The sequence below is a fragment of the Carassius carassius genome, chromosome 31 (assembly GCF_963082965.1).
Source record: "Carassius carassius chromosome 31, fCarCar2.1, whole genome shotgun sequence".
NCBI lineage: Eukaryota > Metazoa > Chordata > Actinopteri > Cypriniformes > Cyprinidae > Carassius > Carassius carassius.
The window spans coordinates 7,750,723-7,768,497 of NC_081785.1; the positions used below are offsets into that span (position 1 = coordinate 7,750,723).

Consider the following 17,775-nt stretch of genomic DNA (forward strand, 5'->3'; position numbering starts at 1 on the left):
CTCCTCATCAGGTTACACTGGCTACCAGTAGCTGCTCGCATCAAATTCAAGGTACTGATGCTAGCCTACAAGACGACCACTGGCACGGCACCAACTTACCTAAACTCATTGGTTAAATCTTATGTGCCCTCCAGAAGTTTGCGCTCTGCAAGTGATCGACGCCTTGTGGTACCATCCCAAAGAAGTTCAAAATCACTCTCAAGGACCTTTTCCTGGACTGTGCCCAGCTGGTGGAATGACCTCCCAATCTCAATTCGTACAGCTGAGTCTTTACTCATTTTCAAGAAACAGCTAAAGACTCATCTTTTTCGCCTGCACTTAACCAACTAACACTAGCACTTTTCCTTTTCTTGTCTTTAAAAAAAAAAAAAAAAAAAAAACCCTACCTATGCGTTCTATACTAGACTAACTGAGACTTGTCATGGCACTTGTATACTGTTGTTGTTCTCTTGTTGACCTGACTGCTTCTATTGTTCTCATTTGTAAGTCGCTTTGGATAAAAGCATCTGCTAAATGATTAAATGTAAATGTAAATGTAAATGTAACTGAAACACAACATGTCGCAATCTGTGACGAAATAGGTGAGAACCAATGAGCGTTCGATATCAGTGCCGTAAACCATGTCGTAACGTGGTGGCGCACTGGCACTATTTTCAAATTCAAATCGAGCGCGGGCTTTGACCGTGACGGACGCTGTTGCTGAGAATGAAGATGAAGATCGATTGATTAAAGGCTGAATTTGGATATGTTCCTTGCAAACATCTGGATTCTAAAGATATGGAGTACAGCAAACAAATAAAATGGATGTGATTTGTAATTTTATGCTATGCTTTTGTGTATCTATGGTTGTATGGTCAGTCATTGGATAGGAGAAAATCACAAAATGGTTAAACAATTAACGTTACATAAATTGTATTCATTTTAAGGTTTCAAAGTGTAGTCTCGTTTAACATTATGTATCCCCCGAAATGAGTTTGCAGCATGCACAGAAATGTTATTTCCTATTAAGTAGATGAGTAAACTGCTTAATAAATTCAATAAGAACATGTATTGATATGACAATTAAATATAACAGATTTAAATCATAAAAGCCACGATTTTAATATTAATACATGGGAATTCATATACGTTCACACTTTACGTTAGATTATTTACGTTTTTTTAGCTGCTAACACGTAAGTATTTGTACGTTTTACTGCTATAAATACGTCTAAATTGTACGTTTTTATGTGCATGAAAACGTAAGTAAATGTACGTGTGGTAGAACCAAATTTAACGTACAAATACACGTATTCTCATGAGATCACGTTGGCTTGAATGGTTACCACTGACGATGACTGATTATACAGTATATATTTGTGCAAGGAGGGAAATTTCATTAAGCCTCTCGAGTTCGGTGCCATTTTGCAGCCTCATTTTGGACAGAATATCCACTCTGATTGGTCGGTTTAATAATGAGCGAAGCCTTAAAGAAACAGTTCACCTAAAATTGAAAAATAGCTGGAAATTTCCTCTACCTCAGGCCAACTACAATGTAGATGATATATGTATTTTTTCATCACAATAGATTTGTAGAAATTTGCATTACATCACTTGCTCACCAGTTGATCCTCTGCAGTGAATGGGTGCCATCAGAATGAGAGTCCGAACAGCTGGTTGAAAAAAAAAAACAACCTTTAATCCACAGGACTCCAGTCCATTAATTAACAACTTTCAAAAAGCTGTTTTTACCATCAAACCCATCAACTTTTTTTTTTAATTCAGACCTGTTAAAAATATCAAATGTCAAACCTGTGCCTTTTTATTTTGTAGTTTTAGAGATTGACAGTCTGAGGACAAATCTGTTATCTGAAGATTCTTACAATCTTTTGATAGCAAATGAGTTTGGATGTAAATAATAATAAAGGTTGAACTGTTCCTTTAATATCAAATAGTAATACATCAAGACTGAATAAAACAGGGTATATAATATATTTCTGTATAGAGAAACTTAATTTTTAAGACCTAGTCTATCCGTGACATGAGTTGCTCTCTCAGACAGGAAGGATCAAAAAGTCTTATGTTCAACGAAAACAAATCTTCCACTCTTGTCTTCTCACCTCTCAACATCTGGAATAGGGATGGGACGGTATGAAAATTTAATATCACGATTATAGTGACTAAAATTATCACGATTATCAATATTATCACGGTTTTGTTGAAACGAGATGAAAGTGTTCAAAAATAGTTGATGCTCACACTGAAAACATTTCAGCAAGTTTTATATTTAATAATCAGCAAACAACTAATAAAACAAGCAACTCTATGCACTTAATTTAAAGAAAGATTAAATTCTGTGGCATTTCCTTCCTTACAATGAAAAGTGTAGAAGCATAGAAAAGCATAGAAAAGTCACTGACTTTCGCCATTCCTTCTCGAAAAAAAAACAAAAAAAACATTGTGCGCTGCGCTTGCGTCAGACTGTTGCTGGCTGGACATGATTTAATAGTTAGTTATTAAAACCGCGATAATCAAACACGGTTTTAATGATAATTCATTTTTAAACGATATTACTAACCTTCAGCACATTTTATCACGGTTATCAATAAAACCGGTTATCGTCCCATCCCTAATCTGGAATAAATAACCATTTCTCCCTGGAACCATAACAATACTGAACATAGTTATTCCTTGTTATTGGTGATTTTTACAACAATCTAAAATGTGTCAGGGCCACTATTCTCTGTTATCTTATCCACAAATATTAAAAAGGCTATGTTATTTAATTGGAAACTAGGGCACTCACTCACTTTGTAGTGAGACAATCTACAACCATTTATCCAGAAATGGCGTAGGTGGGAGAAAGTCTGAAGAGCAAGTCCTGGAAGAAAAGTGAAAGGTGTCGTTCAGCTGGGTGGACTTGTCCATCTGTGCAGGCCTTTTTAAAGACAAGACTGGGACACACGACTGCTTTGTATCACGTCACAACAAACACTGTTTCTGCTTAGGAGGTTCAACATACATGGGTAATAACCTTCAGATGAAAGGGAACACAACTGACTACAGACCTGATGTTAGGCATTAGAGGCTGAACCACTTCACTGAACACAACTGCGTGGGCTGTGAAAAATAAAATACCATAATCTGTGTCCAAAACAACGGATATGAAGCGCGTAAAAATCAGACGGTTGAGATGAGGATAACAGGTGATGATCACAGAGACCAGGCCAAGGTTTTCTGTTTGAAAAGTATTTGATTTAATTACATTAAGCTTAAAACAATGACATTTTTGGTCAAATAAACAAATGCAAATTTAAACAAAATTTCACCAGGCTAAAATGTGTCAGACAAGTCAGTTTCACACTTCCTGTATTCCTAAAATCACTGCTTTTTGGACTGGCACATGCCATTCTGACAGACCCCTGATTGCATCTCAGACGGATGACATTTCTCATTCGAGTTAAACGAGGGGAACATGACTGTTAGACTAAACTCTCATTACTCTCCTCAGCAAACATTGGGGGCAATTTACAGACACCACTCAAGACTAAAACACTGTTATTGCAAATGGAAATAGGCCCTGGAACCCAAATGATTCTGTTAATTATTTCTGCATATCGCCAGCCCGAGATGTCATGCTGTTCAAAAGCCCCCTGCTCAGACTTCATTTCAATATTCCCCAGATTGCTTTCGTGGTTCATGAGAGGAGAAAATGGGTGCATGGCCAGGAGTGAGAGGAGAAGGGAGGCAGACTTGTCTGAGCTGACGACAGGTGATGATGACAAATCAAACATACCCAGTGGCTCATCAGAGGAGCTGTGTATAGTAATTACCATCTGATCATGGCTTTCATCCTGCTCTCATTACTGCTAACTGTGGACATTATAACCTGGGCTCTTAGGGGATTTGCCTTCAGAAATATTCATATTCCATTTCTGTTCAGCATTTAAAAGTCATGAAATTGGAGATAACACATATGCCCACCTGCATTGTTGTTCCAATGTGTTTGCAAAATACGTCCTTGGTGCAGATTAATGGGGAAGAGTATGAAAGTTAAATTCTCTTCAAGGTGTATCGAAGCATTTTCTCTATATTGGCGATATGTACACATGCACACTGGGGTCCAAGTGTGAGACCATATTGAAAACATAGAATTCAAAATTGAATTCACACTTGTAAATAAAGAGAAGGGTGAAACCAGTAATATTATTACAATTACAATTTTAATACTGCATCTGGTTTTGCACAATCTTGTGGGGTTCATGCAGCTTGAGAGCTGCTGGTTACTAAAGCCAAAAGAACATACCATCTATTAATAGCATGTGTTAATGCATTTCCCATTGTTTTACACATCCATAATGTTCCCAAACAAAATCCACAATGTTAACAGAAGGCTGGGGACGATCCCATTCTAATCCGCTTACAAAGCTCTCCATGCATAATGAGATGAAGCAATTAGCATGAGCAAATTCATCCTAAATAGGAAGACAATGGTTCTAGTGGTGTTTTAGCCAGCTAACAACTGACTTCCTAATTGTACAAGTGAAAAGATAGTGTGGATTAAGAGTGTTTATTCTGACGCTCCATTAACACCTGAGCCCCTGAGAGTTAATCCCCCGTGAGACAGAGCTTTCCTGATGAACCACACAGACATACATATACTGGTAAGGGCCCCAGGTCCCTTGCTGTTTACTCTGCTAATGAAGTACATTAAGAGGAAGGAGGGTGCAGTGAGTTTGTATGACTCAAAACAGCTTGCTTTACCAATCGGAAATATTTTACACTCTTCATCTATTCATTTGTTCAATTTGTCATGATCTTAAAATATTTGAATCTTAAGGCTTTACTATACTAATATTGTAGATTAATTTTTTTTTTATATACTAAATGTCTTAAAATAAAAATACTATATATAAAATACTATACATACACTACATATATATGATTAATATTATTTTAAAATAATGTTACTGCATATGTTTGTGTATGCATGTTTGTATTTTTAAATAAAAATATTTGACATATGTAATATATATACACACACACACACACACACACATTTAAATAGGCAGCAAACAAGTGTCCCGCATTTTTCAAAATTAGCATATGTTTAAAAAAAATGGATGCCTATTTTGAATCTAAAATATTAAAATTAATATGATATGATATCAGTAGATTGGTCAGTAAGATTTTTTAAAAATGTTTTTTAAATGTTTTTGAAAGCAGTCTCTTATGCTCACCAGGGCGGCATTTATTTAATCAAAACGCTTCAATATTTTACAATATTATTACAATTTAAAATAACTTTTCTATTTTAATACATCTTAAAATGCAATTTATTTATGTGATGCAAAGCTGAATTTTCAGCATCATAACTCCAGTCTTCAGTGTCACATGATCCTTCAGAAATCATTGTAATATCCTGATTTGGTGGGCAAGAATCATGTTTTATTGTTTTCAATGTTGAAAACAGTTGTGCTGCTTAATATTTTTGTGAAAACTATTACACATTTTCTTTTTTTCGAGTCTTTGGTAAATATTTGGATAAAAAGAACAGCATTTTATTTTATTTGTTATATATATATATATATATATATATATATCTCAGGGATGGAAATGAACTTTTTTGTCCACCGGCCACTGTGGCTGGTGGATTTCAAAATCTACCAGCCACTCAATGTTTTTACCAGCCACTTTCTTGTTTTTAACGACAATGTGTAACTAAGTATGAAAAATAATACTACAAGATCTACAATACTTAAGCAGTTTATTTAATCTCAAGTCTCAATGAAATACTGACATTTTCTCTTTCAGTGATGCTCAAAAATGCTGCCTATCTAGGAAGCTTACTAGGTTTTGAAACAGCCGACTCTTGCTGAAGTAGCTCATTCTCTCAACTCCATAGCCCAACCGGATGATACACTATACTGTTTTTGTACGCATTAATAATGTTGTATTTAATTCCAAAGGAAATGATTCACAAGTATTTGAATGTGTTTTTTTTTTTTTTTTTTTTTTTTTGTGGTTGAGGGAACACGTTGGGAAAAGTCCCCTGTTCAACACTGTATCACTGAAAGAATTAATTAGGTTTTGTTTGTTCGCTCGAACTGATTTGCTGAAATCAAAACAGGGACGATAATAGGTGAGCACTAGCCAATGAGATTGCCGTTCGCGCCTTAACTCCACCCACTACCGGAAAACCCAGCTGTTCTTAAAAGCTGAAGTCTTCCATAGGAACGCCATTATTTTGACAGGAAAATACAACAAATAATATTGTTTAAATGTAGCACATCAATCCACCCTCTCTCTCTCTTTCTCTATGTGAGTGTGAAAGAATGCTACGGCGATTTGTGCTCCTTAACACTAGAGTTAACACTAGAGTCACTAGAGTTTTACGGCTACATTATACAGGTGCGTTGCACATCCATTGAGGAAAAAAAGCACAGATCGTCTGACGAAGAGTCAGAGAGTGTTCGCGAGTGAAAATATCTGTGCTAAACTTAGCCTCCAACTAACACACTGCCGAGTAAAATCAGAATTTATTAGCCATTGGCTCATATTAGACATCATTTAGTAGCCAGAAGGAAGATTTAGTCGCATATGAGAGTGATTTACTCGCAATGAATGGGTTGACATACTAGCCACAGAGCTAACTTCTGAAAAAGTACTTGAAGACTGGAAATAAAATGCATCCCCCAGACAGCAGTTATTTATAGACACGCGACCGATAATACTGTTTGTTAGTTTTCTTATTGTGCTGTTAAAAACAAGAGTAAACACAAACTGTCCATATAATCTAAAATGTTGCAGAATGCTGGAGGAAAATGAGTTTGTGAGTCAGTATTTGCAGTGTAGGCCCTTCTTTTTCAGGACCTCTGCAATTCGACTGGGCATGCTCTCAATCAACTTCTGGGCCAAATCCTGACTGATAGCAACCCATTCTTTCATAATCACTTCTTGGAGTTTGTCAGAATTAGTGGGTTTTTGTTTGTCCACCCGCCTCTTGAGGATTGACCACAAGTTCTCAATGGGATTAAGATCTGGGGAGTTTCCAGGCCATGGACCCAAAATTTCAACATTCTGGTCCCCGAGCCACTGTTATCACTTTTGCCTTATGGCACGGTGCTCCATCGTGCTGGAAAATGCATTGTTCTTCACCAAACTGTTGTTGGATTGTTGGAAGAAGTTGCTGTTGGAGGGTGTTTTGGTACCATTCTTTATTCATGGCTGTGTTTTTGGGCAGAATTGTGAGTGAGCCCACTCCCTTGGATGAGAAGCAACCCCACACATGAATGGTGTCAGGCTTTACTGTTGGCATGACACAGGACTGATGGTAGCGCTCACCTTTTCTTCTCCAGACAAGCCTTTTTCCAGATGCCCCAAACAATCGGAAAGGGGCTTCATCGGAGAATATGACTTTGCCCCAGTCCTCAGCAGTCCATTCACTATACTTTCTGCAGAAGATCAATCTGTCCCTGATGTTTTTTTTGGAGAGAAGTGGCTTCTTTGCTGCCCTTCTTGACACCAGGCCATCTTCCAAAAGTCTTGGCCTCACTGTGCGTGCAGATGCGCTCACACCTGCCTGCTGCCATTCCTGAGCAAGCTCTGCACTGGTGGCACTCCGATCCCGCAGCTGAATCCTCTTTTGGAGACGATCCTGGCGCTTGCTGGACTTTCTTGGATGCCCTGAAGCCTTCTTTACAAGAATTGAACCTCTTTCCTTGAAGTTCTTGATGATCCTTTAAATTGTTTGAAGTTCTTGATGATCCTATAAATTGTTGATTTAGGTGCAATCTTAGTAGCCACAATATCCTTGCCTGTGAAGCCATTTTTATGCAATGCAATGATGGCTGCACGCGTTTCTTTCCAGGTCACCATGGTTAACAATGGAAGAACAATGATTTCAAGCATCACACTCCTTTTAACATGTCAAGTCTGCCATTCTAACCCAAACAGCCTGACATAATGATCTCCAGCCTTGTGCTCGTCAACATTCTCACCTGAGTTAACAAGACGATTACTGAAATGATCTCAGCAGGTCCTTTAATGACAGCAATGAAATGCAGTGGAAAGGTTTTTTTGGGATTAAGTTAATTTTCATGGCAAAGAAGGACTATGCAATTCATCTGATCACTCGTCATAACATTCTGGAGTATATGCAAATTGCTATTATAAAAACTTAAGCAGCAACTTTTCCAATTTCCAATATTTATGTAATTCTCAAAACATTTGGCCACGACTGTATATATATAAAAAAAGAAGGATTTGCATTGCAACACTTCTCACATTAGTCCCCTTGTGATAAATCACTTTTGTTGTAGTATTCCTCATTTACAAGTCCCTTCAGATAAAAGCATTTGCTAAATGAATAAACGTAGACTCTCAAACTGACTCTCTGGACCACAGCACCCAACCAGCAATTCTTAGAAAGAGTACTCTGTCACCAACAGACAGAAAGAACCACAAACCAATGGAGTAAATGAGATCTGACTGATAGAGTGATGCTAAATGTGATTGCTGATTTGGGGCTGTGTATGTGGAAGCGTGTGCGATCCTTATCTCTTTTGCTGCCGGGGTTATTCCTCGGCCTGCCCTTACGACAGGGTTCATGGAGCAGGATCTAATTACACATGAGGAAGAGCAGGCCCGTTCCTGAAGCTGAACGGCCATCAGTAAACCGCCGCATTAATAACCCGTTAGAGTCCTGTGCATTGTAACGACCCAACTGCAATACACTGTAATCCTCATGTAAAGGGGAATCAAGAGCAACTGTACAAAAGAGGGAAACAAATGACCATATGAGCGCGGCACAGAAGGCCTGCTATGCATGATTTAGATTGTTGCCTGCTCCTGGAGCTTAAAAGAGAAAAAAACAAGATGCTGAGGTCAAAAGGGCGACTTGTGTAAGCGCGTGTGTGCTGAGTGACAGACGGTTTAGCGCTGGTTTGGGACCCGTGCTTGAAAGGTCAGTAAAAAGTTTTGGCAACCGAGCAAGCGGAAAACAATGAGCCCCCTCTGCATATTTATTCGTCATCCCTTTGTTTTTATAGCGTGGAGAATAAATGGCTCAAATGACACGGCACAAGCCTGCACATTGTCAACACAGGTAATAAGTCACCATTAGCCTCTCATTCCCACACTCAGCATATCAGCCCTGCCTGATCCCGACCCAGCACACTGGCTGCCATTCGCATTCCACCTACATATATTACCCTGAGAAGCATATGTGTCTTTTCAACAGCTATAGATATTTATTTTCGTCCTTTATCTACATTTTGATTAACAAAGCCTTGTTCAACTTTTTCCTCCTAGATTATTTTAGCGGAAATGGCCCAGGTGATCTGCTTTGAACACTTCATCAAGAGCGCTGTACTTTGGTAAAAATCAGTTTGAGACCATTTTTTTTATACTGAAAAGCAGTTTAATCAGCCTTGCCAGAGCTGGAGTCATGAACAGAGCCTCAAAAACTCAAACCAAGATCTGGGACGTACATTTTAAAAGTGAAATGTATATTTTGAGTGCTACCAAATAGAGTTGCAAAAATAACAAATGAAATACTACCATTGTTTGGATCAAGGGATCAAGGTTTGGCTCGGTAGAATGACTCTGTTAACTCTGGCTGCTAGATATACTAGCAGCAGCACGGCCACTACATCATGCACGCACGCACACACACACGCACACGCACACACACACACACACAAAAACACTTCATTAGAAACTTTTTTTTTTCATTTAAGTGCCTTTAGAAAAAAAAAACACTGGTCATGAAATCTGACAGTGACAATATCAGTGAATGATTCATTGCTCTAAATGATTCATATGCATTTGTGATTCACTAAAAACAACAGGCTCATAACAATCAATCTTCAATGGTCTTTCTGAATAGTAATGCAGGGCAAACTTTCGGCGTATATCAGTATTTAGTTCCATCTGAATCAGTGGAAGAAAGCACACTAAAAAGACATTCAGATGACCCAATACCACAACTTTAATAAAAATGTTAATTATTTTATTTTTCTGTTGACAACAATGTTGATCATTACATCAACTTAATATTATGTGAAACGTTTTGTAATAGCAGTAGTAACAATTAAATTGTCATGAAACTTTGAAAAAGAGGGGAGTGGATTTCTAGTCCGACCTTTTGAAATGTCGCAAATGTATCACTGATTATTTTTCTACCTACTTATGTGTTATGCTATGATTTAATATGAGCATTTATTAAAACAGAAATGTGTATTTTAAGAATACGTTTTATAACGTGCTCCGAGCATTCAACACATCAAGTTGGCTTCAGCCCCGCGATGCGGGAAAGCTGAACTGAGCATCTAGTTACTCGCGCGCCGTGTTCGGTGCGCACGAGAGAGAGCCGCGTCTCGCGGACAGCAACACTGAACTGAGCGAAAAGCGAAAGAGCTCAATTCAGCACAGCGGTGTTCTGGTGTTCAGGACACACGCAGAGACGCGTCTCAAAGTCTTCTTGCTTTTGTACTGACAACAAATACATACAAAATATGTCAAAATACCCGTCTTGGAAAGTGTGTTCGAAAAAGTCTGTGGTTATGTCTTAATTGAAAGTAAAGAGCTGAGAAAGAAATCGGATGTGTATCCTTATGATGGATGCACTGTCTCTTAAAGTGACCGCGCCTAATTTACTAGCTCTGCTGTCGGTGTCTTTAATGTATGAAAATGAAAGTAAATCACTCACTGCTCTTGACTGAATTACTTTGTAGTTTTAACAAGAATTTATCCAAAGTCAATCCAAAAATCAGATAGAATTGATTATATTGTTTAACTAGTGGGTGCAGGACACTAATTAATTTATGTAAGTGAGTATGGCAAAAAACTGTGAAATATTATACCAAAAAATTCTTCATACTGTAGACTACCAGTAAAATTTATAAACAAATAAATAAATTAGGGACCTGACCATGTTTTTCTTGTGTTTCTTTCTTTAATTGCTAATGTAACCTTTTCATACCACAGACTGAACAAAATTAAGCATTGCTTGCTTGGTAACTGTTCAACAAAGTATTGATAGTTGTGTAAATATTGTCATACTGACAGTTGTCTGAAGTTTTGGTTGATCCCATTACATATCTTTCTATCAAAGTTATCCGACATTATCAAGATGAATTTGTTCTGACACAGTTTAACCCTGAGTTCTTGTCATATTTTATTACCAATTTCTAAACTATAGCAAATAAACTGTGATAGTGTGAGAAATGTTGAAGGTGTCTGAATACATTTTGGTTTGATTGTGTATTTTATTTTAAAGTGAAGACTATGCAGTGCTATTTTAAATGAACAAAAACAAACTTAAAAAATTTAAACTGTTTAAATAGCACAAATAAATAAATAGAATGAACATACAGTACAAATTTAACTATTTTAAGCAGGGCCCACTTTACAACCTGCACCGGGGCCCCTCTAACCCCAGCACTGTGTGTACTGTAAGAAATAGAACAAGGCATGTGGTTTAAAAGATGACAAGTAAAATAAAAAGCACATCTGTATGCAATACAGTTTCATTATTGTTCATTATTATGCAGTAATTACTATACTATAAATAATTTGTGCGACCAAATCATGTTTTGCCCCAATAACTGAAAAAGTTAGTAGCGCAAGTGCCACCAGTGGAAAAAGTTAGTGTAGTTCCCTGTGGAGGGCACATAAGTTTGACTACATTAACTCTAGGAGCAGTGACTACATTATTGCTATTGATGAGAAACATCTTACTTGTCTGTTAAATTGGTACGAGTTACATTTAGCATGTGTAATGCTAGCTGTTGAGCTGAAATAAGTTTAATTGGTTCCAGGGCCTCAACCCAGTTTTCACAAACTCACAACTTTTTTTTTTTTTGAGCTATCAACTTGAACATTTGTGTTTATGCTAAAAAATTATGTTCTAATTATGATCCAACTCAATGTAATTTGTTGGTTGAACAAAGTTGTCATAACTGTCATAACAAATCTCGCTTGTGGATTTGGATTGTGTGCATTCCTATCAGAGCAAGATGGTGAGATATTCAATACAATATTTTTAATAATTCATATTTAAATTCATAAAGTCCCTTTTTTCGGCTTTCAATACCCTAAAACTACTTCAGATTTTCAGTGTGGTCTCAAGACTTCTTATACTCCGAGCATCATGCTGGCATTATGGGTCTCCAACGGTCTCAAATCAACAAACATTTATGATATACTGCTAAATGCATGTGTCTATTTGAATCCAATTATTAATTAGAAATAGGAATACTAGGCAAAACTAGTATCAGAATATATGCGCCAATGCTTGCACAGCTGATGTGAGGTAATTTCTCACCTACCGAGAGTGAGCACTCTTTTTCTTACTTCTTGGCAAACATTGATGCAGCCATACAGAATGTGTAAGCAGCGAAATGGATACACAAGACCGTAAAAAGACCCGCCGAGAGTGAAAAGGTATACTCGCAAATACAGTTCATACCTACTTCATCTATTACATAAGGCACTGTGCAAATGTGATTAAAACATCGGTCATGGTTGCCGAGTCCATCCAAACCCAAGCGGCCTCCAAACACTCTTAAACGGGAGGCAAAAGCTCTCCTTGGGTTAGGAAAATACTGAGGTCATCACAGCGAAGCCCACACTTACACTGTGGCCTGTGACCGGCTTTTCACACAGTATTAGTAGCCGCAGCCCTTCAGCTCATAAAACAATCTAATAACATCATTTCTTTTTTCAGGATCTGGAAACGCATATAGATCCAGCATAAAGAACACATAAGCCACAAATTAATGACCATACCATAACTTTATTGTAGATATACTCAGCTACAATTACTCAAAAAAGAGGGGGAAACAGAATTTCTAAAAGTTTTTGTGATCCATAAGGTGCAGAATGGAAACCACTGCAGCACTGATACAGTATGATGAGAAATAGTCACTTAAATACACATCCCTTAAAAATACAGAAATTGCGCTGCAGTTTGTGGCCCATAATTCCCCATTTAAAATCCCCGTCCTGTTAGTGCTCTACGGTGCTCAACATTCCCATAAACCCCTTCAAGAGGAGCTTGTCACTCATTTCAGTCCCACTATGTTGTCATTGAACACCTTGCTGCTGCTAAGAGTGCATTTGACTTTAAATTGGGCATTTTTCCTTAGTAAAAAAAAAAAAAAAAAAAAAGATATTTTGCTATGAAATAAAGCCCTTTTAAATAAATGCTAGGGCTGATTTAATCATATCTATATAATGCATTTAGTCTAAAAAGGAAATACAAGGTGGGTGAGAGGGAGAGTTTTCACTGACATGCACTAATACATCTGGATTTCTATGATCAATAACTGATATGGATGGGAAGTGGGTGCTGGATGAGGGACACTGCCATCCCAACATATTAAAAATCATGCCAGTCGAAGGACTTGATGGGTTACATTACAATTCCATATTCAAAGTATTACATTAAGGCAGGACATGAATGTACACATAGGACACATATTTAGCCCCAGATTGTAGAGATTCGAAACTACTTTTCTACAGTGTATTTTCTCTGATGATATCCTGCAGGCACATTGTATCACTCCGATCACTTTTAAATACATTGGTAAAATACCAGCGATGCAAACAGCAGCAAGGCCAAAACCACAAGTTATTCCTTTAAACGTTACGGCATCATATATACATGTTTTGTATTTTTTTTTATCGTTCTGACATGAGGTAAAGTATGGCGCCCGAGTGCAATGCTTATTTGTGCTACATGTTTAAAAAGAAAACAGAAAACAACACACAAAAATTATTCTCCACCATGAAGGAAAATACAATCTGCAGCATATGATACGATGGAGGACCACTTTAAGAAAACACTCCCACAGATGGTGAAAGACTCCAATTCGGTCCTTTTTTTATAAAATGATATCTGTTCTGTGGGAGTAGCTCTGGCATGATGATCGATTATTGGTAGTGAGAAAAAAAAAAAATCTCCATACCCATGCGGTGGCACCATATGTGTGATTTCACATTCTCTGAAAGTTATAAACCAACGGTGAGAAAGAAGAAAGCTTAAACAGAACATGACAGAATAAAGTGTGCGCCTTTCAGAGGCTCAAAAAAACAAAAACAAAAAAACTTTACAAGCTAAAAAAAAAAGAAACACAAACAAACAAAAGGTTGCAATAGTCTGAGGGTTACGGGTTACAGAAACAGTGTCATAATGCAGGGCCAGCACACATTGACCCTGATACACAAACTCACGCCATTGGTTGAGGGAATATGGAAACCCATTCATTTCCAATGACTTTCAATACTCAGCTCTGGAGATGTGACTGAGATCATGTAAAGAGGGTCACTCAACTCTTGCTAAAATAGAACCAGATTGCACTCACTCTCAAGACCAGGCTACATCAGTTGGAGCCCAAATCATTCATGAAATCTTGGCTGTATCAGGCTAGAACTAAGTTTTAACAGCCTATGAGATACAGAAGCAGAAAAATGCTAAACTTTCATGCCACAACAAACTAAAACTGGAAGGCAATATCCAGTAGGAAGCATGGCACCAAAAGTCCTTAAACATATATAAACCATAATGCAAAGAACTGCTACAGTAGCAAAGAATGAGAGAGTTTGGATGTTTCTCCATTGTTACAGGATTGAAAGGCACCACTTTAGAGCAAACTCCATTAAAAAAGAAATGCAAATTTAATGTCAGTGGGAAAGTTTTCTAGTGCAAATAGTCATGAGAATATATATTTATCCCCCTGTAAGGTGCTGACGAGCATATACAATACTGTGCCTCAATGCCATTAGGATTTGTAAAAAGGCATATTCCACAAATATATTAATCAATGTTGTATGATAACGCCAAACTATTCGCAAGGGTCTTCTGAGGTAGCAATGCCTGGGATTATGTAACTTCAAGAATAGTTTGTCCGTAACATAACTGAAGTATAGACAGAACAAGGAGGGGGAAGTTAGGTAGCTTTTAAGATTTTAAAATTTGCATCCTTATTTCTGGGGTAATGACAGATAAGGGTGTCAGTTTCTTTGGGGAAAAAAACAAATAAATTGTAATTAGAGTTGGTAAAAGACAAAAGAGAGATGCATGGCCTATAAGAACGTATCAGAGTGCAATCTATCGATTTTCTCAAGTGTTAAGTAACCCTTCTGATCAGATGCATAATTATTTTCATGTGAAGCAAAATCCATGCTCATCAGAGAGGCATCAAGGTTATGTGCGGAGAACGTTTCTGTTTAGTTTTTTTTTTCTCAACATTTCCCCTTCAAGCATAAAAACCAAAAGAATAACAAATGGGGAAACAATTTCTACAGCTTGACAAGCTGACAGAACAGAAAATCAACCCAATGGAGTTCAAAAAGGTAAAATTAAGAGGTAATACAGTTACAGTGCAAAAAGATGAGAAATTCAAGCTTAAACATAGCACCAAAAAAAAAAAAATGCATGCAATTAACTGAGGTATTCAAGTGAAGAATGCCTATTAAAATGAAAACATTTAGGCTAGACAAGAGGCTACAACACATTTACACTAAAATAAAGGCTGGTTACCACATCTCCAAATGTGTGAATGTTGAGGGATTGATTTAACAGGTACAACGCTGCATCAGTATCGACTTTGGTAAGCGATGCACATGAAGTCATCTAGCGAAATATCGGTTTGTCCTAAAGACGGTACGTAAAGGTGCTTTGTGTCTTACAGAATTATCCGATCCTATTTTTCTTTTCCATTTTTTTAATATAAAATCTGCAGCATATTTTCCCAGGTGATGTGTCCTCCTGTTTATTGTTCGTGTCATTATATCAAAACTAAGTCAGTCAAGTCAGTCTATGGAGATATCTAATATTCATAAAGACAACTAAATATCATCAATATCAGTATCAAAATACATTACTGAAACCCAAGTATCAACGAATATGTCATAATAAACATTTAATCTCATTTTTGTTTTTATATAACATAGTTCTATGACGTCTATACAACCCATCCGGTTGGCTACACGAACATACACATCCTCAAGTGCCGTTTACAAGTATGTTGATTACAGTAATCAGGAATGTCAAATTCCTATCCATCTTAAGGATGCGAGGGCATTTCTCTCTCAATTCAGTTTCGACTGAGAATATATCATCTTAAAATAGATAAAAACACTTCACACCAACACCATCTTTCTTTCCATGTGCCCTTCCTGCCAAACGGCAGCTAAACAGGCACTAGTGCACAGACTGAGGAATTTTGTGTTTTGATGTCACTGTTTTTTTTTTCTTATTTAGTTGATGCCTTGGAGTTTAAACTATGTACACTGTAATACTACCGATAAGCTTTTAAGCTTTTTTTGTTTAACCACTACCACAAAGCAGAGCATATAACTTTTTTAATGTTAATAAAAATGGGGGGGCGGTGACCTTTTTCTTAACACTTGCAATACAAAAAAAGCACTCGTGATCAAACAAAGCTGGGGAGAAAAAAAGATTGTGTTTGCGCACGTAAAGAATAAAATGAAATATGAACCCTACGTGAATTATGACGAAATCTTTTGACTCGATTCATTTGAGTTTGACAACCCCAGTGAGAACACAGTCGGCCACGATTCTTCACTCGGTCGTAAACTAGTGCCGAGAGGGTTCTTCTGTGTTTTTGACTGGTGCGTTGGGGTGTCTGCTGTCTGAAGCTCAGTTGTTTTGGACCTGAGGTTGATTGGCTTTGAGACTGCGCAGGGCTCGGCGGGCGGCCGCTGACTTGGCTATCCGGTAGCTGCGTCCCACGCCTTTGAACTTGCCTTTGCCCACCACTTCCACCGTCACCCGTACTTTTCCATCGTAGGTTCTCTCAGCAGGGCTATCGGAGTCAGAAAAAAAAAAAACCCACATAAATATGACTACGACTATCTACAAAAGGACAAACAATGACACAATAACAATAAATGTTCATGCAAGATAGATAACTACAAAAACTGTTTAAATAAATATATAAATTAAAATAAAATAAAATTAAATTCAACCATCAAGAATACCATATAGTATGTGGTTTAGTGGTAGCTAAATATAGTATTTTGTTTTTAATTATATACACACACACACACACACACACATATATACAGTCGTTGCCAAAAGTTTTGAGAATTACATAAATATTAGTTTTCAAAAAGTTTGCCGCGAAAATGCTTTTAGATCTTTGTTTCAGTTGTTCACGTGATGTACTGAAATATAATTACAAGCACTTCATACGTTTCAAAGGCTTTTATCGACAATTACATGACATTTATGCAAAGAGTCAGTATTTGCAGTGTTGGCCCTTCTTTTTCAGGACCTCAGCAATTCGACTGGGCATGCTCTCAATCAACTTCTGGGCCAAATCCTGACTGATAGCAACCCATTCTTTCATAATCACTTCTTGGAGTTTGTCAGAATTAGTAGGTTTTTGTTTGTCCACCCGCCTCTTGAGGATTGACCACAAGTTCTCAATGGGATTAAGATCTGGGGAGTTTCCAGGCCATGGACCCAAAATTTCAACATTCTGGTCCCAGAGCCACTTAGTTATCACTTTTGCCTTATGGCACGGTCCTCCATCGTGATGGAAAATGCACTGTTCTTCACCAAACTGTTGTTGGATTGTTGGAAGAAGTTGCTGTTGGAGGGTGTTTTGGTACCATTCTTTATTCATGGCTGTGTTTTTGGGCAGAATTGTGAGTGAGCCCACTCCCTTGGATGAGAAGCAACCCCACGCATGAATGGTGTCAGGATGCTTTACTGTTGGCATGACACAGGACTGATGGTAGCGCTCACCTTTTCTTCTCTGG

The 17,775-nt window shown here is 37.6% G+C and overlaps 1 protein-coding gene across 2 annotated transcripts in view; it reads right to left on the minus strand.

The window, feature by feature from the left end:
• Positions 1 to 16,333: 16,333 nt before the first annotated feature.
• The window catches only part of LOC132111445 (endoribonuclease Dicer), a 27,622-nt gene continuing 26,180 nt past the window's right edge, over positions 16,334 to 17,775 (minus strand). For both annotated transcript variants that reach the window (XM_059518738.1, XM_059518739.1), the window contains exon 29: positions 16,334 to 16,814. In XM_059518738.1, coding sequence (XP_059374721.1) covers positions 16,649 to 16,814 — 166 coding nt within the window. In that variant the 3' untranslated portion in view covers positions 16,334 to 16,648. The remainder of the gene's footprint in view (positions 16,815 to 17,775) is intronic.